At 39.5% G+C, this 27,661-nt stretch overlaps 1 protein-coding gene across 5 annotated transcripts in view; it reads left to right on the forward strand.

Annotated features, from left to right (window-relative positions):
• Positions 1-27,661, forward strand: part of LOC135495767 (calcium-transporting ATPase type 2C member 1-like) — a 465,754-nt gene that overhangs the window by 418,307 nt on the left and 19,786 nt on the right. For 4 of the 5 annotated variants that reach the window (XM_064784671.1, XM_064784673.1, XM_064784672.1 and 1 more), the window contains one exon: positions 25,761-25,902. In XM_064784671.1, the coding sequence (XP_064640741.1) occupies positions 25,761-25,902 (142 nt within the window). Of the gene's footprint in view, positions 1-4,139; positions 5,697-25,760; positions 25,903-27,661 lie in introns of those variants that run through there. The other variant, XM_064784674.1, reaches the window with a different exon arrangement.

The following is a 27,661-nucleotide window of genomic DNA, read 5'->3' on the forward strand; positions in this document are numbered from 1 at the left end:
CAGACGTACAACTAGAACTTCTATTCTCACTAAATGAGTAGAATTTGGGGTTATTTGAAACGTCTGAAAAACTGGATGAAAATCCTAGAAGAAGTTCTACATAAACCACAGATAGATCCCAGCGATCCAACACCAGCGGGAGCTGGCGCTCCAGATTGTAAATCTCCTTCCCCACCCCCAAAGCAAACACCTCCGGGATCTGACACTCCAACAGGGGCTGACACTCCAACGGGATCTGACAGTCCAATGGGAGTTGACACTACATTGTCAGTAAAGACAAATCCAGTGGGATTTGACACTCCAACAGGGGCTGACACTCCAACGGTGGATTACGACCTAAGTATACCTTTTCCCACCCCCACCAAAAGTTGTGATGTGAGCCCCCCTTTTTGTCCTCCTGACAACTACCCTCTCGATCTCTTAGACGGACAACGATTTTATCTATCAGCAGATGGATCTCTTGTACTTGATCCACCCCACAAACGTTAAGACACACCTGAAGATTAGGAATATCCAATGTGAATTCTTATCACACTTTGAACAACTAGAACTTCTCTTATTACTCAATGAGCAGAATTTGGGGTTATTCGAAGCGTCCAAAAAACTGGAAGAAAGTACCAGAAGAAGTTCAACATGAACCACACATAGACTCTCATCAAGTGGGAGCCGGAGTGTTAGCTCCTAACGGAGCCTCGAATGATAAATCTCAAACTCCTACCACTGCTCCTTTGGGAGCCAACGTTCGTCCCCCATCCAAAGTAGCTAGCGTGCTTCGCCCGAAACAAAAACCCCCGTCGGTAAAAATAAATACTAGGATATCTACCCCCCCCCCCCCCGAAAGTTGTAGTTCCTATAGGAGATTCTAGCATTTCACATCCTTAAAATTATCCTAAATAAATGAGTGAGCGTAACGAAAATATAATTTATCCTAATTTGCCGGAATATGTAAAATATGCAGATAAACCCCAAGAATTTAGACTCCAACAGATTTGTGAAGTCAAGAAGTATTTGGAGGAGGAGATTGAGTTTAGGAGAAAGATATTCTCAAAGTACAAAAAAGCATTCATCGCAATTACTGGCATTAGCCACTTCCTTAATTTAACTAGTGTAGCAGCTGGATCAGTTGGTGTGTCTGCATTAGCAGGTGTAATAACAGCACCAATATGTTTGGCGTTAGGGGGAGTGAAAATTGGAAGCGCCATTATCTCATCGGCCTTGGGATAAAAAAAACATACTTAAAAAAATAGGAAAACATGAGAAAATAGGAATGTTGGCAATTTCAAAACTCAACACCAATAAAGATTTAGTCAGTAAAGCCATTATTGATTCCCACATCACAACCGTGGAATTCTCATTAATCATAAAAGAAAAGGAGAAATATATTGCTATGAAAAATGCCATCAGAAAAAAACAAAGAAATACTCATTTAGATACTATTGATGTGGAAACCTTAAAACAATCTTTTTTAAATTGCCAAAACGGAAATGTTGGAAAAAAATCAAGTCACAGTAAATTATGTTCACAATTATTATTCACCAGTAATCCCTTCAGTAATGCCGAGCGCAACTTTAGGAGCTTGCGCTCCCCCCTATTTCGCTTAAGTAAATGATTTACTATCCGCTGGCGACAAAACATAGAAAGACTATTGATTATGACTTTTTCAATTTTGCGGTTTATGTTAATGATGACGACTTTTTCAAAATAATAGGAAGTAATATAACTCGGGGATTTTAACGTTTGAAAAATAGATCAGATTGTTTGCGACTGGAAAAAAACCCATTGTCGTTTTACCAGAATCAATTTAACATGGCAGTGTGTTTTTCAACAACCGGCTGTGGGGTTCCGATTAACCAACACTTGAATCACAAAATTCCAATGATCAGATCTTTTTATAGATTACACATATATTACCAGATTTGTAAAATTTTGAAAAACTTACAGATCCCTAGCCCGGGAGAAATAGATTTTAACGAAACAAATTATGGCATTAACCGGGAAAAGTTAGGAGAGTTGCTGAGCGAGTTTTGTTTAAAGGACGAGTATGATTTTTTCAGTTTTTGACGGATGGACTTCTTGGAGTGTTCCAGACTATAATCCCAACATCACAGATCCTGGTTACTACATTAATTACTCAAAAATAATTTTTTTCCTGATGCCGGTTCACGAAAATAAAATGCCTCCAATGTTTACTTCAGATTGGTATGCTGGAATGGCTACCTTCAAATATCCAGATACTTTCATCAAGTGTCATGTTAATCAACACAAAAATGTTTTTGACGTTATCAAACAGAACCACGGTCAAACGAATCAACAATTCATGATTTTTAAGTCATCTGGTTTCTCAAACCCCGGTATCGAGCGATTCTGTCCGAACATATGTTTACTGCATACTAAGGGCCCAAGCACTCACCAGAACCCCGATTACGGGAGCAACAGGAACTGAATTTGATGCCCAGAAAGAATTTACCAAACTTTTAAAAGACTCAATCAACAAACATGCCGACATTCCTACCTCCATTCAAAGGTATTAAAAATCAATTGCCGAAACCCACACCAGATTGGATTGTGTAATCGCCCCGGGTTTATATATCATTGGGTCAAACATGGTCTTGAAAATTGCGAAAATAATGAATTACAAAAATAATATTTTGATAGCACCATCAAAAATGAGTATTGGGAAAAATGATATCAACCGCAAAAAGAACACTGCACCTCCTTTAATGAAAGGTCCATCCGTAAAGACTTACAAATTGAAAGCGGTGGATAAAAAGGTCCCTGAGGAGCGCCAGCCCCCGATGGAGGAGGAAATGCCGCAGGAAAAAACATTAAGTGGGGAAATTTCTACCGACCATGAAAACATTAAATTTGTTTTAGCCACTGCGGTCGGTGGAGTTGTAAGTTTAATTTGGTATTTTAAGTACTCTAAATGGCTGATGGCGGATGAGTAGAACTTGAAATGGATGAACGACCTGGACAAACATTTACAAATAAATTAGAAACACCACTTGAAACTAGTTTTACAGAGCCATATGATGGGACGTCTTACAACAGTAGTTTGGGGGAAAGACCAACAACATTATCACTTGAGGAGTATTGTAAGAAAAGACAGCAATTCTTAGTTCTTGCCAACAAAGAAATCGAGGATTCAGTTAATGAGGTGGAGTTGGTTAAGATTTTTTTAAAAGATGGGGTAAAGAAACTATCAACTATGGTGGTGAAAATTGATGTACTTAATAAGATATTGGAAATAAAACTAGGTGATCGGATAATCAGCCTCCTCAACCAAAGAAATGGAAAGATTTTAAGTGATGCAACGCTGGAAAATCGCTATAGTTCTAACATTATAGATAACCTCAACGATATCCTAAAACATGGTATAGAACCTCCTGATGAATTTGATGAAGAGGAATTAGAACCTCCTGATGAAATTAGTGAAGAGGAAAATAACCAAAAAAGGCGAGATATGAATGAAACTATTAATAATAGGCGTTCTACAGCTAGGGAATATGAGAGCATTTTTAACAAACCAGGATTTAAAAAAATTCTACTCAGGGGGGGGTGGTGTCGACCCTAGTACACAAAAAAAGTTTTCAGATTTAATTGACTCTATTAACGAGAATTTTGAAATTGATTTCTCCTCTGGGGTTTCAGGTAAACCTGTTAAAAAAATTAGAAGGATAATTGATGCAACTGATGAAGAGTTGAAAGCACTTGGGTTTAGTGAAAATGCAATGAGGGAAGTCAGAGCGTTAAAAAAGGCGGGTGATGGTTTAGCGACTGTAAAGATGGAGAAAGATAGAAAGATTGAAGACCTAGAAAATAATCTTAAGAACTTAACAAAAGATTTTACTAACTCTGTAGCAGAAGATGTTGAAGAAAAGCCAGCATTAAAAGAAGAAATTGCCCAAGTTAAAGATGAACTTAATATGGAAAGAAGGACAGTATTTGAGTTGGACATAGAAATGGAAAGCGGTACAAGCAGAATGAAACGTTTGGTTACAGATGTTTTGAAAAAACCAGACTCAAATATCAGTCTGAAAGATAGATTAAAATTACTCTTCAAATTTGGAAGGCCTAACTATTGGAGCAGTTGTAAGTACGATAATAATGTTTTTCACAACCTTAGGTCTTTCTTTCAGCAATTCCTTGAGATCAACAAAAAAACCTCCTAATCCCCCGGACCAACTCCTCCAAAACCAGAACCAGATATCCCAGATCGGGTATGGACTCAAGAAATGTGCTAATTGGTTAATAGAAATGGCTAAGAAATCGGCTGCAGCTCTGCCAGGAATAATAGGTTCGATCGTGTCATTCATTCTGAAATCAGTTGGGGCAGTTGTTGGGTTTCTGGCGGAGAATCTGATAATTTTATTGCTCGTTGTTGTAAGTTCAATAATCTATGGTTTAATCGAAGGAGTAAAAACGTTTAGGGGGAAGAAAAAATCTTACAAAATAAATGGCTACTGGAAAAGTGTTAAACCCTTAAAGAAGCAATCGCGTTCCACTGGGTTTGAATGCTGAACGTCACCATCACGTTATCACTCACAACCCATCGTCGGCACAACCAAAGGAAACTCTGTATGTGAGGATTCCAAAGTTGAATAATAATACCTTCTTTGTACCTGATAGTGTTTATATGTCGGCGGATGTTATTATCTCAGGAGACAGCAAAAATTCTGTAGTAAATAATTTGGGGAGAAATCTTATTTCAAAACGGAATGAGAACGGAGAGAAAATCGTATATTTCAGGGAATCCAAAGCAGTAACCTCAGACAACTTAGACCCGGGGTATCTTTGATTAACGTCACCGGGGGAACCAGCAACGAGAAGACTTTGAAAGACGTTTTTGACAATAAGTACAAAATTCCAATTGACTTTGACTTGCTCTCAACCCACGCTCCGTTTTACAAATTTCCCATTCAGGAAGACGTTATATTTAGCATGACCTTGGCACAAAAGAGGATGTAATTTTCACAACCACAACTGCGAATATGAATTATCAATTGAAAAATATATGTATGGAATATGACACTTTTACAGATGAAAGATTTGCGGGGCAATTACAATATAATTATAATTCTGTATTTTCTGTATTTTACGATTGGATAGATCATTTTAAGACAAGCCCTTCGGCGGATGTTATTCACTTGGGAATGGATTGGTCTAATCAAATCACTGATTTATATCAATACGATGAAATGAGAATGAAACGAAATAAGATTATTTTGCCGAAAACTATGTTTTGCCAATTCACTCTGCCACCTGCCCGACCTCGTCACAATCGTCATGTGGTTACAACTCAGATGAAATTTTTCAATATGGAGTCGCTAAACAAATTTAGCAACTTCCTCCGCAAAAGCATTATGGGCCGTTACACTGATAATAGTGCACAGTCGTGAAGTCTTTCAAAACACCGAGTAAAGGAGTCTCTCTTACTTTTTACACCATCAAGAAGATAATTAGTTGTCGCAGTTGTTGTTAAACAAAGAATACACCTCCATATTCGTTTTGTCATGTGTGCAGAGCAGCTGGTCATATGTCAGGCAATTGTGAGCAGTTCTGGTATGCGTGAAGCTGCATTGTGAGACATTATGTGTTTGATAGTATTGATAGTGATGTTCAGGTGGCAAATAGTATTGGTATTGGTATTCTGCTATCAATGTTTGGCATGTCTCCAGTATTGTAAATGGTGATTATTAATGATACATAATAAAGCCAAAATATTTGTAAATATTGTGTTATTTAGTTTGTTGTCTATTGTAGTTGTCTGTGTGGATTGATCAGATAGATTGTACTGGTTGTGATGTAGATTGGAGGGGGAGGGGTACTTTTTTGTCCAAATGTATGAATAAAGTTCATTTGAGGTTGGGGGATGGAATGGTTTCGATAGGGGACAGAATATTGATGTACCACAGGTTGTGACATTGTTTGTGTGGAGTTCAAGGGCAGGTTGTGACATAAATGATAGTGTTTGTGGGGAGATTGTCTTAAGTTTGTTGGATAGAATGGTTTCAAGTGCAGTGGACAGGTTGTGACATGCAATTAGTTAAAAAGTGATAATTGTCATTTCTGGGGAAGAAATGAAGTTATTCGCATGGATAGGAGACATTCTCAGTTGAAGGATGAAAGTCGAAAGACACCCTGGCTATCTCATGGTGTTGTCTTTTCTTTGAAACGGAGGACTCGTGCCCAAGACAGAATTGTCAACACTGTTGTAGGAAAATGTGTCCTTCATGAAATTGTCACAATCTAGAGGCTGTAGTCTGGGAGTTGTCCTGATCATGGAAATGTTCGTTTCAGGGCAATGCAAGAGAGGTTGCTTGCTATCAATGAAGTGGTCATTGGCGAGATCGTTCCGATGCAAGCAAGGTTGTGAATTTTGGCACTTAAATCAATGGAGAATCCTTTCGGTTCACGAAGCTGTTCTTGTCAAGAAGAATTGTGAAGAATTCAAGGAAGAAGAGTTAAGATGGGATAGCAATATGAACGATGTGAGCTTTATTAAAATCTACTGATGTTAAAGGAGAGGAACATAATTGCATATACATATTCATTTTTAACAAATAAGAGCAAATTTGATATTATGACTGTTTTATAAGGGAGGGGACTAGCAAAATCTGCATATGTGAATAAAGATCCAAGTTAGATGATTCCATTTATTATTGATCAGCACTCCAAGTTAAAGTCTAAAGCGTTACACAAGTATAAGTTTATGAATTACAAATACATACAATTGCATCACGAATCCCAGATTCAATATCAAATCATGATTAGTTTAGTCAGGTTACCAGACAACCTGACTGAAACTAAGTAATGTCTGTAGCAGCATGTGCTGTATCAACATTTAAATCAAACAGTAATGTTCAGAGAATAATATTAAGCGATGTTCCCAAATTATCCAACAAATTGAGTTGTCTAAACACACAAATATTAGAACTAAGTTAAAACCTACTAAACATGAGATAGAAAATATAATAAGTTTGGCTTACCTGCAAATATGTGAATAAAGATCCAAGTTAGATGATTCCATTTATTATTGATCAGCACTCCAAATTAAAGTGCTTCAAGACCCAAAGCATTTAGCTTATATGGAGAATCCTGACCAATAAGAAAGGGCCTTAACCAACCTTGGAAACTTATGCGACATAGGTCAAGCCAATCAGAAACGCTGTATCATCTGACCATGATAGTTCGTGTCCAAGGAAGCTGTTGTTGTTTCCCAAATATAAGCGAGGTAACCACATCAAATATTACCAACCAGCAGCAAAACAATAAAGAACTAATTTAAATCTAGGCTGAGTTAGATTATTCTAACTACAACAATGAACAAATCAAATAAGCCAGAGCACGCAATAAATGATGAATGGTCTTCCAGACATAGCGTCTCCAACTTGTATGAACAGCCATTGATTAAAACAATGACACCTTATAGTAAAAGAGTTAAACCCTCAGTAACCGTTGTTTTCAGAAATGGCTGACCAGTTTTGTGTTTTGACCTGTTTGAAATATCATAGATTCACCTGTGAATTTATACTTTTGATGAAAAGTACACCATAAAAGACTCCACTTGTTTTAAAAATCAAATTCGCTCCTGTGAATTACTGATACGCATCGCTTAATAGATACACAAGTGATAATACAGAGGAATAATGAGTGCTTATTTAAACTTGGATTTCCAATTTTAAAATGAAGATAGATTTTATAAAGTTTGCATGCTGCTGCGTGGAGCCAGTGAATATAACTTCACTTGATCGGAGTCTCGAGTCATAAGGACAGTTACCTACACATGGATATACCCATGATACAAGTGACATAAAAGTTGCTAACTAGATTGGTTTTCCGATCAGTCATAAGCATGATAAAATTGATATATAATGCACACTACACACTATTTACACAAAATCTCAAATGTTCAAAAAAATTTGAGAGAAACACAAAACCAAAGACTATGGACGTTCCTGTACTCTTAAAAAGCTGGGTTACAAGTTCTTCAGAGAGATCTTATTTGCCCCTAGCGAAAAGGTTTCATTCATAGACTTTGTTTACAAAATACAATATAATCAATTTCAATACAACAATGTCAAAATTTGTTAGTAACAAAAGATACATGTGGTTAGTCTTGCCTCAAGAACTGTTTGTACTGCTCATTTAAAAATACTTGCTCACTACATGACACGTGAGAAAGAGAAAATTTGAATTGAAGAACGGAAAAATGGACACAATGTGGTCAAATGTGGTACTTTTGATACACCAAAATACTCCACTTGTTTTAAAGTACTTTTCGCCTGAAAAGTTTGTATGAAGTATTGAGGACTACTGTCCTTTGAAGAAACCACTGAGATTAGGCCAGACACTTTTAATTTGTCCTGACTTTGTGCTGGAAGGGATGTACTGATACATACCACAGTGTTGAAATAAGAGATGAACTGTGAATGGTTTATTTGCAATTGTGTTTATTGTTTTTGCTTGGTGAGGCCAGAGTTGAATTGTTGCAGGAATGGTTATTTGTTGTTCATTTAATGTGTTCATTACTTTTAAGTTCATTAACCGATCACCAAGCTGTGGAGCCACACATCAATAAGAGCATCAGCATGGTCAAAATGGGTTCCCTGCGGATACCTAGGATGAAAAAACACAGTATGTCAGAAATTTACCTGACAGAGAGATAAGAGGACGTCTCCTCTAATAGCACAAAGAAAGTGTAGAGGATTTTCCGAACTGTCATGAGAGTTTCTGACATAGCTGGGAGCATATCTAACCATGGTAACAATCCTATATGAATGTGAATCGTGTTTTAATGTACATTTACTTGTTTACTTAAAGAATTTGTGAGGCCGCTTGCACCTTTTACCTGAATAGGTGTGTTTTATGTGAAATTCCCGTTTGAGGGTGTCGCTTATGTTATCTTCAATCACCCACTGTGATGGAGATTTGTCTTTCCATTTTACTCTGTACCATTTCTTCCCTTGACCTCTTGATATTTGATCAAGCGTTCGACCTCTCGTCCATCAGTTTGTGTGTTCTGTGGGAGGGTGTGGTCAGGTTGACTTGGTTCGAGTTGAGGAGCACTATCCTCTACGCACTTTTGAGTTGAAGAAGCAGGCGTAACCTCTGGATCGTTGATGATATTTGTTACATCTGAGCCATCCGATCTACGTAGGTGCTGACAGCCTCCGTAACTCCTTGGGTACTCGAAAGTATTGACATGTCCAAGGTCTTTTTCGTGAAACGGGCCTTGAAGGCTGCTTCGAGTAAAGCACAGTCTGTCCGTGTGGCCTCTGGCAAGCTGCCATACCATATCGTGGCCGACTTCTCCAAGTAGAGAGGAAACCAGTTCACTGCCGCTGGGCCGTCCCATTTCATCGCCGCTTTAAGGCGCTCCCACAGCGATATCCACAATTCTGCATTCTGCTGACCATCGAATTTTGTCAGCGATACTGGCGCCATCATTGTTGCCATTTCGACTTCTGCGTCTGGTTCTTCTGCTGCTGATTCTTCTGACTCTGGATCTGCTGCAGGTATAAGGTCTTCTGGTGGTTGACCTTGTTCTTCCTGGGCTTCTTGTGGCTGACCTTGGTTCTCGGGTTGTTATGCTGGCAAAGGTTCTTGGTGCATGTGTTGCTCTGCAGATTCTGCAGGTACCTCTTGTCGTACTAAGCGGTTTTCTGGTTATTTCCGCTCATACATTGAATCGCTTTGGGTCTCCACCAGTTTTTATAAGGGAGGGGACTAGCAAAATCTGCAAATATGTGAATAAAGATCCAAGTTAGATGATCAGCACTCCAAGTTAAAGTCTAAAGCGTTAAACGAGTATAAGTTTATGAATTACAAATACATACAATTGCATCACGAATCCCAGATTCAATATCAAATCATGATTAGTTTAGTCAGGTTACCAGACAACCTAACTGAAACTAAGTAATGTCTGTAGCAGCATGTGCTGTATCAACATTTAAATCAAACAGTAATGTTCAGAGAATAATATTAAGCGATGTTCCCAAATTATCCAACAAATTGAGTTGTCTGAATACACAAATATTAGAACTAAGTTAAAACCTACTAAACATGAGATAGAAAATATAATAAGTTTGGCTTACCTGCAAATATGTGAGTAAAGATCCAAGTTAGATGATTCCATTTATTATTGATCAGCACTCCAAGTTAAAGTGCTTCAAGACCCAAAGCATTTAACTTATATGGAGGATCCTGACCAATAGGAAAGGGCCTTAACCAACCTTGGAAACTTATGCGACATAGGTCAAGCCAATCAGAAACGCCGTATCATCTGACCATGATAGTTCGTGTCCAAGGAAGCCGTTGTTGTTTCCCAAATATAAACGAGGTAACCACATCAAATATTACCAACCAGCAGCAAAACAATAAAGAACTAATTTAAATCTAGGCTGAGTTAGATTATTCTAACTACAACAATGAACGAATCAAATAAGCCAGAGAACGCAATAAATGATGAATGGTCTTCCAGACATAGCGTCTCCAACTTGTATGAACAGCCATTGATTAAAAAATGACACCTTATAGTAAAAGAGTTAAACCCTCAGTAACCATTGTTTTCAGAAATGGCTGACCAGTTTTGTGTTTTGACCTGTTTGAAATATCATAGATTCACCTTAAACATTATGAGAAATGATAACTTGTTAATTTATACTTTTGATGAAAAGTACACCATAAAAACTGTTCGAAAATGACAACGATGGCAGCTATTTGGCTTATACAATGTTCACAAGATTGTGAATTCATGAGATCTTTGGTAAGAATAATATATATATTCATTTCTAACTATGCACATAATAAGTGACTACATTGTATCATTTAGGACTAAGTGACAAAATGGACGTTGTGAGTGACCATAATATGATAAAACCTCAATGACGACAATGGGTGGCAGAGTGGGTTATACAAATGAGTGAGAATTATGTTGACTAGGTCACCTTGTTTACAAATGATGGCAATTAAGAATGATGATTGGGAGGACGATCATAAGAGAGCAAAACCTGCAAAAAAAGAAACGGCATGATCAGAGGTTTGTATTAGCCTTCATGGCGTAGAATGTAGTAGACATTACCACCACGGTATCAACTGCACAGGAATAATGTAGCCGCTGACCTATGACACTATGGACCGTTTTGTATGGCCAAAAAAGGAAATGCACACACTCAGAACACATCTGAATGCCTAAGCCGTCTTTTGACAATGTCATACTCACACATAAACTTGACTGTGTGTCACCATTTGTACCAGTTGAAACACAATACTAACCGAACTGAAATGATGGCAATGAAGAATGATGATGATTTGGAGGATGATCATAAAACAACAAAACCTGCAAAGAAAAAGAACACATGGCGTTATCAGAGGTTTATTTTCAGCCTTCATCACAGTATGCTCAGGAACAATGTAGCCAAAGGCCTTTATATGACAAAATGGACCGTTTCACACAGCCCAAATAAAGAAAGGCACACACTCAGAACACGTCTGAACACCTGTCATACTCATACATAGGCTTACTGTATGTGACCCTTTGTACAACTTGGAACACAGTGACATTGACATGGTCAAGAGCATGCCGTGCCGTACACCCGATTCTTGAGCGCAACTCGCTGAATCTGAACTATAGCCCAAATGTGCTTTCTGCTCTTCATAAATTGCCTGATCAGGATGCGATCCGTTGCATACTGACGACAGTTTAAGGCCTGAACTCAATGTCGCGTTTTTACGCGGCGTTAAAACGCCGCGATTAGCGCAACAAATAGTATCCATTGAATTCCATAGATGTGTTCCCACTTGGGCGAAGCGACAAAATACCTTGTTTTTGACGCGGCGTTCCACGCGCTCGGGAAAATGTACGTTGCAAAATTAGCAACCAAAGCGTATAATCGCCGCGAATCGTGGGGTCTCGTGATATAAATTGTAAGGTTGACAGAGGTTTAAATTGTGGTATTAAGATAGGCATTTGTCACTGCAGTGCCTGTACATGTGTGCAGTCTCCCAAACCCATTGGCACCATGTCTTCAGACCTGATAGAGAGATTGATAATTCAAATCGCAAAAAACATCCTTCGATTTAAAAAAAATCCTTAAACTGGACTTTGCGCAACGAAACGAAACGAGCGAAATGGGGGGGGGGGGCAACCATTATATTTTACCCCGTACGTCAAGTTCGATACATGGTGTCAGTCACCAGTATGGATGTGTTTTCCATTATGAATACGTGTTTTTAAAAATCAAAATCATGAATTTCCTTTCCATTAGAAGAAAACGATGATGACGTTTCAGTTAAGGAGCCTAAGTTTTGTGGTCCCAATGGCCAAATGGCTGAAAAGTCGATTCACCGGTCACAAATGGTCGAAAATGACCCCCAAAACTTCAGACCCCCAACCTGGTAATTATCAGGGTCAGCCCACAACAAAATTTCTATGGTTTGAAGATCTAACCCCTGTATCTGCCGGAAATTGATTTTCATCGGCACGTCTGGGAAAAATCTATGGGGCGCTAAACTTGACCAATTCAATTTTTTAATGAATTAGCAATTTGATAATAAATGTAGTGTGTACCCATAACCGCTTGAGGTCTGGACTTAAAACTTTGTTTACAAATTCACACCAAAATGTACTCACGTAAATTACCAAAATTACATGCCAAATTCGCACATGACCTGTTATTTCTCAAAGCTTGGAAGCTCAAATGTCTGAATGTAATGTATGCGCGTAATGTATACTCTCAGCAAGCGAATAGTTGTTATCGTCGGTTTTTGATACGAATCGTTTCCTGTATGGCCTTTACAAGCCATTGTCTGAATATGATGTGAACCTGTTTACCGTTCAATGCTGCTCCCTGTGACGCTGTACCCGCAAATGTTCAATGAAAAAAATGCTGATAATGACTTACACGGCATGTTCGCATCGTAAACATAGTGGTACCCGGGTTAACTGTCTTTGCATTTGGCCTAATTTTACAACGATTACTCCCCATGTAACCACGATCTAGGATGGACAGGCTGTGTATTATTAGTAGGAAAAGTCACCTAGGGACCGTTGCGTAGAATACTTTTTTGGCGAAATATTGTGCAAAGTCCAGTAAGCCACGACGGCCAACACTATGTTATGTAAACGTTGTCCCCCTATCAAGGGCATGGATGGATCTATAGAGCAAAATAAAATGAATGCAACTCCGAATGGATGGACTGGAGTGGAACTGGAAGTGGAACAACAATCAACATCCAATCCAATCAACTTTCTATCAGTATTTCTGGCTGTTTTAAAGCTGTTGAAATCATGGAAAATAGGTAGTGCATTAGATCCTTTCTCTATATACATAAACAGGTACTGCATCAGCGTGTCACAGTAACCTCAAAGTTGAAAATGTAAACATCAAAATCTACCCAATATAAATACATATTTGCTCAAATCATGTAGTTCTACTTAATCCTCGATTCATAATCTATCGAATCGATGTATTCCTGCCGCTACTATTCTGGTGCGTGACATATCGTCTATTTCACTGGTGGCTTCATGAGGCTGACTAGAGGGCGCCACCAGTAAAATAAGACGATATGTCACGCACAAGAATAGTAGCGTGAAGAGCCGCATTTTTGGGGTTTTTTTTAGGGGGGGGGGGGGTGTAGAGTATATGTAATATGCTGGTTGGTGCCCAAATTAACCATTTTAACTTTGAAAATGGGGTTTGGCGGGCTTGGAAACTCGAAAATGAAAAAAAAAATTATGGAGCAGCCGATTTTACTGTTTTTTCCGGATTTACCCTGTTTTTCGGGGCTAGAACCTCGCATATTACATATACTCCACTGAACTGAAGAACGTCCCCTCACTTGGATGTGATTTCTTTGTCATGTATTGAAGATGGCTGGAGGAAAGCCCCTTTCGTTTTTTGTGTACCAAAGGTATATTCAGTTTCTGCATCTGCAACTGATATTTCCATTGTTCAGTCATATTATGGTAGTGAAACAATTTACTTCACTACACTTGACCAATCCTGTGACAGTCCCATCAATGTCATTGGCCTGTACAATCTAACGACTACCCCTAAAAGGAAAATAATTGGTGCGATTTCAGACATTACTGTGCAGATTAACCTTCGTGCTCCCACTGTGATATTTGGAGATTTCAATGTCGACTCATCCAAAATATATCCAGTTGCTCTACACTTACTGCACTTGTTCCATGACCTTGGGTCCTCTGTGTATCCACCAGATGGTCCGACCACTGATCGAATGACAAAAATAGATCACATATTTGCAAATTGCAAATAAGGAGAATTTTATACTGTTGACCGAATGTATTACTCCATTATCTTGCCAATTTCTTTCTATTCAATCTGTAATATCAAGATTTAATTCATGATGACGTAGTGCGAACTTTGAAATTATTAGTGGATAGTTTACTGCTTGGTTGGACTGGAGACTGCGGTTGATCAGCAAGAGCTCTGTAGGCCTTCTGGGGAAGAACTAGGAAGGAATGCAGCCATTTAACAAGGCCTTAGAGAGAATTGGTGGCTTTCCCATCACTAACACTCTGTAAGAACTGCACGTGGTGCTCCTCGGGCAGTTTGCGACGAACTTGTGTTAACAGCATTCTCCCATTGAGGTCCTTTTTATGCCCCCGCCAATGCGTAAAGCATTGCAGAGGCATTATGTTTTACCGATATCCGTCAGGCGTCAGGCGTCAGGAAGGTTCCTTTCGAAAACGGGCTCATTCTGATTCTCATTATGGCCTCCAGGACGGCGTGCTTGAAATCAGTTTCCGTCAATTTCGAGGAGAACTGTTCGTCAGATCAAATTCATTTTTTTGTGTGTACATTGGGGGTGACTAGAGGAAGGTTCCTTTCGAAAACAAGCTCGTTCCGATTGTCGATATGGTCACCAGGGTGGCGTGCTTGAAATCAGTTTCCGTCAATTTCGAGGAGAACCGTTTGTCTGATCAAATTTATTTTTATGCTCCCGCCAATTCGTAATGCATTGCGGAGGCATTATGTTTTACCGATGTCTGTTCCTCCCGTCCGTGCATCTTGCCGTCTGTGCATCCATTAGCCGTCTGTTTTCGCTTATTTTAACGAGAACGCTTTGAGTACGCTTTTTATGTGGGAAGAAAAAGATAACGTGTACAGCGGGCATTACAGACCAATAACTCCTTCACAATGTCAACTAAACCCAGTCAGCTATGACTCCAGCTGCCCGGGGATGTCTGAAAAACACTTCACTTTCCTAATACATCAACTCAATGTGCTCACGAAGGGGGGGGGGGCATATGCCACGTCTTGCGTTGCTCTTGTTTATCGTTCCAATGGTTTCAATATGTGAGACAAAATTCTGGAGTGATTCTACAAATGTTTCCATCGCTTTAAGGTCGTATTTTCCTCTGTGGGTTACGTATGTACTATGCTTCTCTAGGTCTCGTAGCGATATTTCTAGACGTCTGTCATCATCTCCATAAGCTTCATCTAATATCTCCCAAACTCTTTCAATGTTAAGGCATGCCTTCATTTTTCTTGAGATGGCTTGAGAAATGAGTGAAAGGTTCTTCAAATTGGCGGTAGTCACGCATATCACCAGAGAATGAAGGAAATTTCAGTTTGGCCATACGAATTGGTGTTGGCTTGATAGGACCTGGCGTGGGCGATGTTACGGTTGCTGCGGGTTTCACTGTTTCCTGGTTTATCTTCTCTGTTTTTCTTAGTAGATCATGCATTTTAGGCAGGGCTTGCTCTTTTATTTCATTTAAGTATAGGTCATGCTTTTCTGCAATTGCGTCTTCAGGGGCCTCTAAATCCGTTTTATCGGTAAAGTCCTCAGGTTTCAACTCTTGACTCGGGAAGTGGATGTCAAAATTGTTAAGATTAGATTATTCGTCAAGTTTGGCACGTATGAGGTCCGCAAGTCGTTTTGTATTCTGTGTAAGGGAGACGTTCTCGGACCCTTAACAGTAGTTTGCCTTCTTTGATAATGTTTGTGACTTTACTTCTTACAGTGCTTCGTGCCTTCTTTGCCTCCTTAGAATCTGCAGGTCTAGTGTCCGCTGTATCCATTTTGACCTTATGCAATCTGTATCTAACCTTGTGGGACTAAATGTTACTGTGCAGTGTGGTGCTGCTCTCTCGTGATAGTAAACAGAGTAACAATATAGCGTTGATCTTCGTTCGGCTCCTGGACGGTGCTGCTCTCTTATGATAGCAAACAGAAAATTGACACCTAGATGATTAGACAATTTTTGCCTGAGCAATGCATTCATATCCTTTTTACCAATAGTTAGAAAATGTTAACACCTAGATGATTAGACAACTTCTTGACATAGGAAAACCATCAGAAGACACCAGCTTGATCAAAAGATGTAGACTCATTAAAACATGATTTTAGAAGGGCATTGTTAATCCCGGCTTCATCTCTTGATATATGTTTGTAATATTGTAATACATTACATGCAGTGTCAATAGTCAATAGGAAACGGCCTTATTCCCCTAAGACAGTCATATTATAGTATTCTTTTTGAATACCAAGTACATATTTACAAAATAATAAGTGTATTTTTTCAGCTGGTTGTTTATCAATTTACTTATCAAAACTGTACGAAGCACATTATCAGTATTAAAAGAAATTATCTGCACCCGAGATCTCTGATTGATATAAAAATGATAGGCCAATCAGCGCCGCCGCGCATTTCAGGATTTACTCAGATCGCTCAGAATATTCCGAATGCTATTGAGCCTATTTTAAGCTACGCTGACTTTGCAGTGTAGCTTATGGTTTGTACTGGAGCTGGCCGAAAGTAGTTCCAGCAAAAAAGTTGCATTTTCATCTGAATTTCCTGTAGCTGGGCCAGGAAATGTGTCAGCATACCAATATTTTGAACTCTTTTTTCGATAGGATTCAAGGAGGATACCGCGGTGACGTCACATCACATGATCCCGACCCATATTACTGATCGCTAAGGCCAATCAGATTCAGTCTACTGACAGCAGCAGCACTGAACACATCTCCACGTCTCACTGTCTGGTGCGCTCCTGTACACAAAAACACCAATAGACATGAAATATTGCAATACCTAGTATGGATTCTTCCTGTGTAAAATAATATTTACAGAGCAGATTAACTTCCACGAATAAAAAAGACGTTTGGCGTGGCCAAAGTGCGGAAATAATGTCTCCGCTAAAATACACTACGAAATACACTAGGCAATGCACTACGCAATATACAGTAGAGATGCAGTTGAGTTTGTTATTGTTTTGACTTAGAAGCCCGCCCATATCATAATATATTCATGTATTCATGAAGTATGAACTCATTTCTGTCCCATACATCTCTAAGAACAGTCAATTTCTCCTTAAATCATCACCGAAACCGCGATATCCGCAGGAAGATTTCGTTCTAGTGTCCGAAAATGCATGATCTTACAGGGGCGCTAACTCGACAAATAGAGGGGATCTATGGGGATCTATGCGAGTTTTAGGTCTTACAGGTCTCGAACTTGTAAAATCTGTAAACATGCCTCCAAATCCCATACTGCTAATGAAGAGATTGCCCCATATCTAGGAGACTGTTTTAAACCATCGCTAATTTTGGAAGATCGGTGCCCGGCTATTTGGTTTAAAAAACCCTATTTTTCCCCATCAAAACAGCACTTTTCATTATTCAAATGATAGCTTATTGTCTGAAGACTTATTTCATAGCAGAAAAGTACTAATAACTCTGATTTGATGCGAAAAATCTAACTTTTTTGATGACTTGATTTTCCCTTGGCAGTCGATCGAGTTTGTTTACAATATGCAGCGCCATCTTGGAAAAGCCGTGACGTCACCGCGGTATCCTCCTTGGATAGGATTATAGCTCTTCACAGCAGAAAAACTAAATGCCCCGTAATTGGCAGTAATTGGCAGATTTTAAGCTAGAAATTGTCGTCTGGTCAAAAGTGGCTAAACGGCCTCGATCCTACCTGTCTCTGTAATGTACTGAATGCGCTACACTTAAGGCATTGCAGCCGAGGCTAATAACGTGATGGCCATTTTGCAAATGTATATAGAGTGTGTACGTTCATTTCAAAATATAGTTCTAATCTAAATTTTTCATAACGAGCAGTTAGAAAGTGGTATTTCCCTATATTTTGATTCTCAATGTCAACATGTCGCTTTGAGGGGTTATTTTGTCTAATTCTTATTAATATTGCCGATAAAAGACACGTAGAACAAAAACCCAGATTCATATGCTCAGTTCATCTCCGTACGGTAGACGTTTTGACAAAAAACCAGGGTGAGTTTTCTCTGTAATTTCTCTTGATTTGCTAGGTACAATAGGCCATGACAACTGTTATTTGAAAAGTCATAGTATAGAATGACTCCTGTAGCTTGTTTACATACGAAGTGTTACCGTTTTTGGCTTTCTGTCTCGTTAAATTTGCTCAGTCATTGAGTCGAAGTCGAAGATTAAAACACACATGAACGCCATAGTACATTTTATACACAAAACGGTGTTACAAAAAATTCTTCCCAATCATCAGAATGAAATAATCGTAATACTTCACAATTATCTATTACACATTAATATAACAACTGCAGGAGAATGACTTTGAAATCTAGACAAAACTTTCTTATAAGAATAGCCTCTTTGTATTTATAAACATCATCGACGTAATCAAAACAAACCCGAACGCTAGATGAACAAACATGGCGATGGTGGACCGCTTCACACGAAGTTGACGTTTTCTCATGTTTCTTGTCAAAATAACAATGATATCGTAGAACTTTGATAGTGACACTGGTCAGAGTACACACAGAATAGCGACGAAGTAGTCTGCTGGAATTGCGAGGTATTTTATACAAACAATAAAACTGCCATTCTCAGTCTATGCTGATACGCAAAACCGCGAGGAGCTGCATGAACTGGGCCTACATTATTTACCATACATTACAGTAACACACCCGATACCGGTACTTGAACAAATGCAATGCACTGCAACATATGTGTAGGGAAGTAAAGTATGCATTGCAAGCCATGTGTCCAAACTCTACCAAGGGGAACGTTAGTAAATAAAGGTGAACTTTTGCAAATTTAACTTAATTTCATCCCTCCCCCCCACCAGTTCACTAGTTTTTCACAAACGTTTTGATCTTTTTTTGTACATTTATGTTTTACCGTACCACCAACATAAACAGCGAACCATACAGGGTTGTATATCCTCTCACGGTTTCGCGTATCAGCACAGACTACTCATTGTTTTGGTAACATAATCGGGAATGTTAATAATAAATATCTTATTTTGATGGTGTTTTTTTACAAAGTGCTATTTTTTCTCATGTTTACAGGATGATGCAGTCTATTATCTGCGAGTCATTCCGGTGGTCTCCTCTGGCAAAGTGGTGTTGCTGTGCATGCTGTGAAACTTGTGACACGAAACCAATCAACCAGTCAGCCATGAGATTGACAGGATCGGGAAAGAAGATGCTGTTTCTTAGCTGATTCACGTTTTGGTCTTGTTTTACTGTGTTGTCCAAGTTGTTTGAATAATAAGCCTTGAAATTGAATGGGTATCTCTGAATTTTTATTTATTATAACATTAAAAATAAAGCTTGCCTATTAAACCTGAACTCATGAACATGCAACCTTTAACCCTTCTACTAGTGTCATGCTCGACCATAGATCGCTTTAAAATTCCTACCCCTTTACTGTCGCGCTCGACCCTGGGTCGAGAGGGGGTGATGCCTCAGAGAATAAATTATCCACGGCGCAATTGGAGTCCGTTATGTTTAGTTTATCTGCCAGTATAAAGATGGCTCTGCGTCTGATCATTTGATACCAGAAAACCAAATTGTTTCTACATGAAAATTTCCCGCAACTTGCAACTGAAAGTCAAGCACCTTTTCAGAAGAGGTCAGGCAAGGGGTATGGTGATGTAAGAAACGTTATCATGGCTGATGTCGCAATCAAGTAAGACTTCGTTGTAGCCTGATTGTTATAAGAGAAGTGGGTGATGCAAGAGACAGCATCATGCCTCATGTCACAATCAAGTAAGAGACCGCATTGTAGCCTTATGGGAGTAACTCAAGATTTCCACTGACCTACTTTTACAACCTTCTGCCCTACTTTAAGACTGTTATTGCTAAAGTAGTCGTGTTTGGTATTGAACTAAGGATAATGAATAGTAGGTTTGTGCTAACCCATTATTATTATTATTATTATTATTATTATTTATTACTGATCTACTTTTATGACTTACTGAACAACTTGATCACCGTCACAGAGAAAGGCAGTCGCGTTAATGGTATCAAACTAAAGGTATTGAAAGAGCAGTTTTGCGCTGGCCTGCTTACACACAGTTGGAGCAAAGGCACTGAAGGTATTGAAGAGCGGATGTGACAAAAGAACCCCTCAACTACTTCATTCACTGCATTTCAAATAAAACCTTCACAACTCTCATCCACCCTCGGGGCCAAATTCATGAAGGGCGTGTAAGGGTTAGACGTGTGTAACTTCTCCCTGATTAGTTATAGGGCCTATTCATATTCTGTGAAGATTTACATGAAAAACCTGGATCTGTCTTTTCAGTAGTTAAAGACTGTTTTAAGCTGAACGCCCTTCATGAATTTGGCCCCATTTTTCTAAGCTTGATTCCATCTAGTCTGTCCACATCTCCCTATCTACCATAAACCTACATTCTGGTACTCGCATAAACTACTTGCTACATTTTCTTGTCAATCATCTCATTCCTTTCTATTCAATTCCACCAGCGTAGCTATTCAGGCCGCCAGACCTCTAGTTGGATGTTTCAAATCGTAGGGGAGTCTATATATCACCGCAGTGGCCGGCATCCCTCGTCCTTCGTCGTCCATATCCTGTTTCAAAAACAGTGGCACGTTTCTTAACCCCTAGGGCTACGAACATGAAACTGTGTACACAGGACCCCCAGGTCAGGTGACCTTTGACAATGAATTTCGGTCCAATCTGATTCTTGACTTGGCCACCAGGGGGCCAGAAGTGGAAACATATAAAGTGTGATATCTCTCTTATGAGTGACTTTTTTTTCGATAAAAGTTTATGGTAGGTTCTTCTAGCAAGGATACATCACATAACATACGGGTTTTTGAATTGACCTATTATTATTCAAACAGCAGAACTGAGCAATGGATATAAATAGATATGAAGTGTGGGAGTGGCCAGGCAACTCTATAAATCCCACTGGTGCATTGTCTCAACATTACAGGCATATTCTTTGGGCCAATTTTTAAAAGTGTTAAATCTAACAGTCCAGCAGTATTACAGACACCGGTCCAGCACTTAAACGTTTTCTTGGCCAAAAAATTCCAAATGTTTCAAAACTGGCTGATTTGTGGTTCACCGGATGGTTTCATTTGTCACTGAGGTGTCTGGTTTACTGGCTGGGGGAAAGACCACGAACTAAGACTAGAATTGTTAGTTGAGTATTGCCAGACTCTGGAGTCTGCCAGACTCTGGAGTCTCTGCCACAGTGAGGCGCAGGTGTGTCAGGCTGTGCGTAAGCCCCATACTGTTAAATGTGAACATTTTGGGGATATCTAGGCTTGAAACACATTTTTTCAACGAGTAGCAATTTTGTCAATCAAAGTCCAAAATTGACTAGTTTTGGAAATTGATTAGCAACTGTCTACAATTCACAGCAATTTTTATAGCATAACAAAATAATAGCCCTTCTTCTAAAAAGACTAAAGCAAAACCCATTATTGCGATGTGGAAGAAGTTCAAATCTCCCGCCACTGAGACTTTTCAGCGACCAAGACGTCATAATTTCTGCCAAAAGAAATGTTTTGAAAATCACTCAAACTCGTTGATTAAGTTGTCACAGACTTAAGAAACAGTCATTATATGTTGTTTAGGACAGATTAAATACCATTCAAAATGTTTTGAAAGCTTTAGGGAGAGTTTGCTTGTGTCAAATGAGGACTATAAAATCGGCAAAATCAATGTACAAGACACACTATGTAGATACATTGTAAATCATCGCTGTATAGACACCATGCATTAATGTACACAAACTCGTACCGGGACTCGGTGACTGCAGACAGACCGCAAAATAGAATACAATGTATACACTGTAAGGATGTGTAACTGCTTTTAGGTACCTTGGTACCAGTTGAGATAGAGGTTTTTTCTATGTATTGCCTCTATGTGAGGGGTTCAGGCGCAAAACCCCGTAAACGCCATTCCTATGAAAAATGAGATAGCTGTACCAATGTACAGCTTTTTGCATGTAGATGACGTTAGTCAAATCATATTGTTGCAAAATCCCGTAAGTCCCATCGTAAATGCCTACCTTAAACCCAGTTTGTTTGCAAAACCCAGTAAACGCCACCACCATATTGGTGCAGAAACACGTAAGTCCCTGAAAGCCAATCACTGATGAACTGCATGTCACATGACGCACAAAATGGCGGGGCCCACGTTTTCGCTGTAGAATAGCGGTTTTTTTGTCAATTTCTGCTGAATTTACGCAAAATTAAGATGAATAAATTGGATTTTAAAAGTTTGGCTTTATGGGAGGCATTGAATTAAATTGTGCAGAAATTTTCTGAGGTACCCAGTACTGATTTCATTCACTTATCACAGCAGGATGGCTTGGCCTCCCAAGTGACGGACAGTCGGTAGTTTCTGGTCTATAGACTCCTGGCAAAAAACACTAACATTCAAAACTATTCACAGACAGGAATTTGCTCTTTTATTAATCCAATTTGAGTACATTGCTAACTGTGTTGTGTTCTGTTACATTTTCATGCATATTTTTCCAGTGATAGGTTTTGCAAACACAGATTTTTTGGACTTACTGAGTTATGCAAAAATAACGCATTTGGACTTACAGAGTTTTGCCGCCAATATCAATCAAAATTGCTTAATAACTAGTTTTCATAATAAAGGTTAATTTTTGAAATTCTGGCCTTTTGTTTACCAACCAAAAAACTATTTGATTACATTGAGAGTAAACCAGTAACCAATGAACCTACTCCCAAACAAAAATTCTTGTTTTAAAACAATAGGGGTATTGTGGACTTACTGGGTTTTGCGCCTGAACCCCTCATGTACTCCTCTGTGTATTGCCATAGCACTTTCCGCTCTGGAGCCCAGATTTGCTCGATGGAAATACGGACAAGCCTCGCTTTATTGACGTTTTCCAATGCATTGCTGTCTTTACATACATACAAAACCTCCACCTGATGACGAGAGTGTGCTGAAATAATTTTCTTGGCGAGAATAATGCCCTAGTACAAAAGTCTCAGCCTATGGCGGAGACTAATAACCATCTTTAAATCACCAGTGATTGCCCACAAGAGTGGGCAATTAAACTGTGATACTGATGCTGATAAGAGTTTCCTAGATTCTAGGGAGGATTTTGTCACTGTCCTATAAACTGAGTGTAGGGGAGGTTCCATATTGATTTTGGGCTCGATATAAAATCTAAGATGGCTGTCAGACCGCCATCTTTGTTTTTCACATTCAATAACTCGAAAACCAAGTTGGTGACAGATCTGAAACTGATAAGGTGTGATGTACGAGGCTAGGGGAGATTCCCTATGGTTTTTGGGTCGAACCCAAAATCAAAAATGGCCGCTAGGCTGCCATCTTTGTTTTCGCATTCTTCCCCATAACTCAAGTATCCATTGAGTGACAAACTGGACACTTCTGTGCGGTAATGACCTAGGTTAGGGGAGGTTCCCTATTGATTTTGATCCCTAACCCACTATCCGAGATGTCCACCAGGTCGCCATCTTTGTTTTTTTTCACATTTCGTCCCATAACTCGAGAGCAAGTGAGTGACAGACCTGAAACTTATGTGGTTTGATGTGCGAGGGTAGGGGAGGGGAGTGGAGGTTCTGGAGAGAGATTTTGGACCCAACACAAAATCCAACATGGCCGCCATCTTTGTTTTCCGTATTGTGCCGCATATCTCAAGAACCGTGTGAGGGACAGACCATTAACCCTGCATACCTCGCTGTCTGACACAGGCTTCTAAGTCCAGTGAAGTTGTAAATTTTTACCCTAACAATAGTGATGTTTACCATTTTACTCCAGCAATAGACATTGATGACCGGACCTATCAACCTACCTGCGCATCACGGAATACTCAGTCCTGGAGGTTAGCTGGGGTTTTCGAGCAATGTTGAAACACGTTTCATGTGTTGTGTTGTCAAAACTGATTCAGAACACTGGGCTACTTAGTCAGTATAGTGGACTATCAATGTTCGCCTAAAATCCGGCAGCAATGCAAAATCAAAGCTGCCCTTAGAAATGGGAAGTGCCTTGCTACCATTGAATGCTTGATTTGATGAGGGATGAAATGTTGCCACGTAAATGAACAGAAGACAGGTGCATTATTTCAATGACAACTTGCCATTCCTCCCACCGGGATATGAAAACATTTTATCGAGAATAAAGAAACATTTTTAATTTCTAGATAATCTAGCTCTTCCTTAAAAAGCTGTAAATCATCTTCCTGGTCACTCCTTTCAATTTCTATTAATCGTCCATGTTCTACTTGTTGACCTCCATTGACGTCAATAATGGGCAGACGGCTACCTCCAAAAGCAGTGCACACAGCATCAGCGCTGATCCTCTCCCAAGACAAGCTGATCATTCTCACGACCTTTCGAAGTTCGCTTTGGGGACATTCCCCATCATCTTCAGTGTGGCGATTTTCCAGGCTTTCTAGATGGCACGTAGTAGGCATTTGAAAGCTTTCATGATGCTAATATCCAGAGGTTTGAGAAGGCCTCCAGCCTCTTGAAGCATGTTCTGAAATTCCTGATTCCTATGCGGAGGGTACTGGTCGAGGTTCAACAAAACGGTTCCTCATCTACGAATGGTAGCAGTATGTGCGAGAGACCAATTCATCAGCATTTCCTTTCTGACCCATCTTCTGTGCTTACCAGTAACATGTAAAAAGAGTTTTGTTTTATCATCAACTGTTAACGATCTTAACAATGTCTTATCCATTGCTATATTGAAGGCAAATCCGCCTGTGACAAAAGGGGCAGGGTGCTTAAGGGACCACCCCTTGGATTGTGATTTCATGAAAACTGGCAGCCGAGGGCAACTTTCATGAAACTTGCATTGATGGCACCATAGATTGACCTTCAGACCACCCAAATTGAGAATTTTAAAATGAAATTACACATTAAAACTGCTGCGACACCACTCTCAAAGATGGTGAACAAATAATCATACATTTCCTTCAGGAACATGCCAGTATGGGGTTTTATGACATCAAAATTGTTCATGTAAACTATAGGCTGCTTGAATTATAATTAGTCAAGTGATAGTTACCCCCATGAATGATGTCCTCAGGCAGGATCCGTTTCATGAGGTCAGAGGGAGTGAAATGGTTCGTATGAAATACGAGTAAGCCCCCATTCATGACATTCGGACAACAATGACAAGGAATTGTTGCAAGCCACTTCATTCATCAAGAAGTCATGTCCTTTTCATATTGGTCTCACAGGAAACATTGTCTTTTCCCTGACATTTTCAGTCGCATGATCTTCTGTTATGCCTAAGTGTAGGGGCGGTTCCCTATCAATTTTGTGCTTATCTGTCTTTACAGCTCAACCTGACGTGAGGATTATCAGTAAACTACTGCATGACCAAGGTGAACCCATAACCCTTAGATCATAAGTCAGGTGGCCTAACCAGTTCGCCAATACTCTTGATCTGCTCTTAAGCAAGTGCCTGTGGTCATTTTTGACATAAAGAAATTATATTTTCATTTCATTCATTTTCAGTTAAAGTCAGTCTTTACGATTGGTTTGTTTAACAATCGTATGTTCCTAATAGCTGTTGGGCTGTCACTGGTTGGCCAGCTCCTTGTCATCTACTTCCCTCCATTACAAGCTGTCTTTCAAACGGAATCTTTGTATTTAGCAGGTGAGTCTCATTTTATTATCTACTCTTTTTTCGAAAAAGTGGGGAGATATTGTATGAACATTCACTGTTGGTCCCTTAACAAGCGAAAGTGATATCTCCTCCTAGACCATTCAAGGTACCAACTTGAAACTTTGGTACATGTTCAGCACTTCTCCACTGATGGGCACAATAGCTTTAAAATTCTGTATCTTGCCACAAGGGGCAAAATTCACTATCTTGCTTATACTCTAGAATCCCGCGGCAGAGAACAGATCTTCTGCACCAGCGACATAACCGGCAATTGACTAATTCATTGAAAGACCTGCACACATATTTACCACCAGCTCTATTTAACCAATCAGTATCTCTGACCATTTGGCTTCTGTGGTAATTCCGGCTTATTATAATATCATGACATGCATAGGTATGCATATCACAAGTTAGATTATTGACATTCATGGTTATGAACGACCAGTTTCATTCAAATCTAACACGTGCATAGGCAATTAAACTTGTGATCACAGATTAGTCAGCAGTAAACAATGATTAACCTCATGTCCCCAATACAATTCGATGAAACTTCTTTCTGGGATGTATTGGTCACTTATTAGCTCACCACAGGTCCGTCGTCGTCTGTATCCAGTTTCAAAAACAGTGGCATGTTTCTTAACCGCTGGAGCTATGAACTTTGTACAGAAGACCCCCCCAGGCAAGGTGACCTCTGACAGTGCATTTCGGTCCGATTTGAAGTACTTTAATTTTGGGGAAAATATAAGAAAATAGATTACTATCTTTTATTAGAATATCCAAAGCTGTATAATAAATAACAAGCACGGTTCAGATAGGTTCGCATTAGGGAGAGAAGTCAGGCAAGGAGATCCCCTCTCCCCATATACTGTCTTCTCCCACTTAACCGAGCGCCAGGAAAATGGCTCGAAAATGACTAAGTCCAGAAACATGGCAGTCTGTAGTTTTTACCGGGGGGCTGCAAACATTCAATATGACAGCCAATTATATTCATCAATGGTTATAGGAAGACAACCTTGTAAATGTTGTCAATTCAATAACGCCTGGTCGCGGTCAGGGCCAGTAATCCCTGCAGTCAGGGTGATGATTATTGAAGTTACGTAAGTCCATGTAAATGGTTGACCAATCCAGAGTCTTTCAAATGAATTTATTTTATCTTATCGATTATGGAATCGTTTTCTTGTGGGGGAAATCCAATAAAGGGCACTTTCGTGTCAAATGTCATAATTGTTGTCTGCCATCTTGCTTTGACCACGTTCTTCTTGTAAGATGCACGCAATGGGATGGATTTTGTGGGTAGGCCTAGCAGGCACCCTGATGATCTTAACGTATGGAATGGAGCATGGCGATGATGTTGACAGCCCTGACCCTGATACCACTACTGATGATGAAGATGATGATGATGATGATGATGATGATGATGATGATGATGATGATGATGATGATGATGTAGATGATGCTAACCAGGCTGTACCTGGTGCACGTAGGCACCAGAAAAGCTACAGTCTCAATCAGAAGATTGACCTTATCGAGACATACCAATTGAAGCATGCTACAGGATTACATCATGCTGAAACTGCGACATCCTTTGCTAGACACCACCGCATAGCACCGCAGACATTTAGACGTTGGTTAAGCACACAGGATGACTTGTTTGCCCTCCGAGATAGATCAACTCAAGACCATAGAAGGCGGAGGAGACGACGACAACACGGCACTGATGCACAAGGTAGTGTTTCTATAAGCATTATAT

This window comes from Lineus longissimus, chromosome 11 (genome assembly GCF_910592395.1).
Source record: "Lineus longissimus chromosome 11, tnLinLong1.2, whole genome shotgun sequence".
NCBI classification, from domain to species: domain Eukaryota; kingdom Metazoa; phylum Nemertea; class Pilidiophora; order Heteronemertea; family Lineidae; genus Lineus; species Lineus longissimus.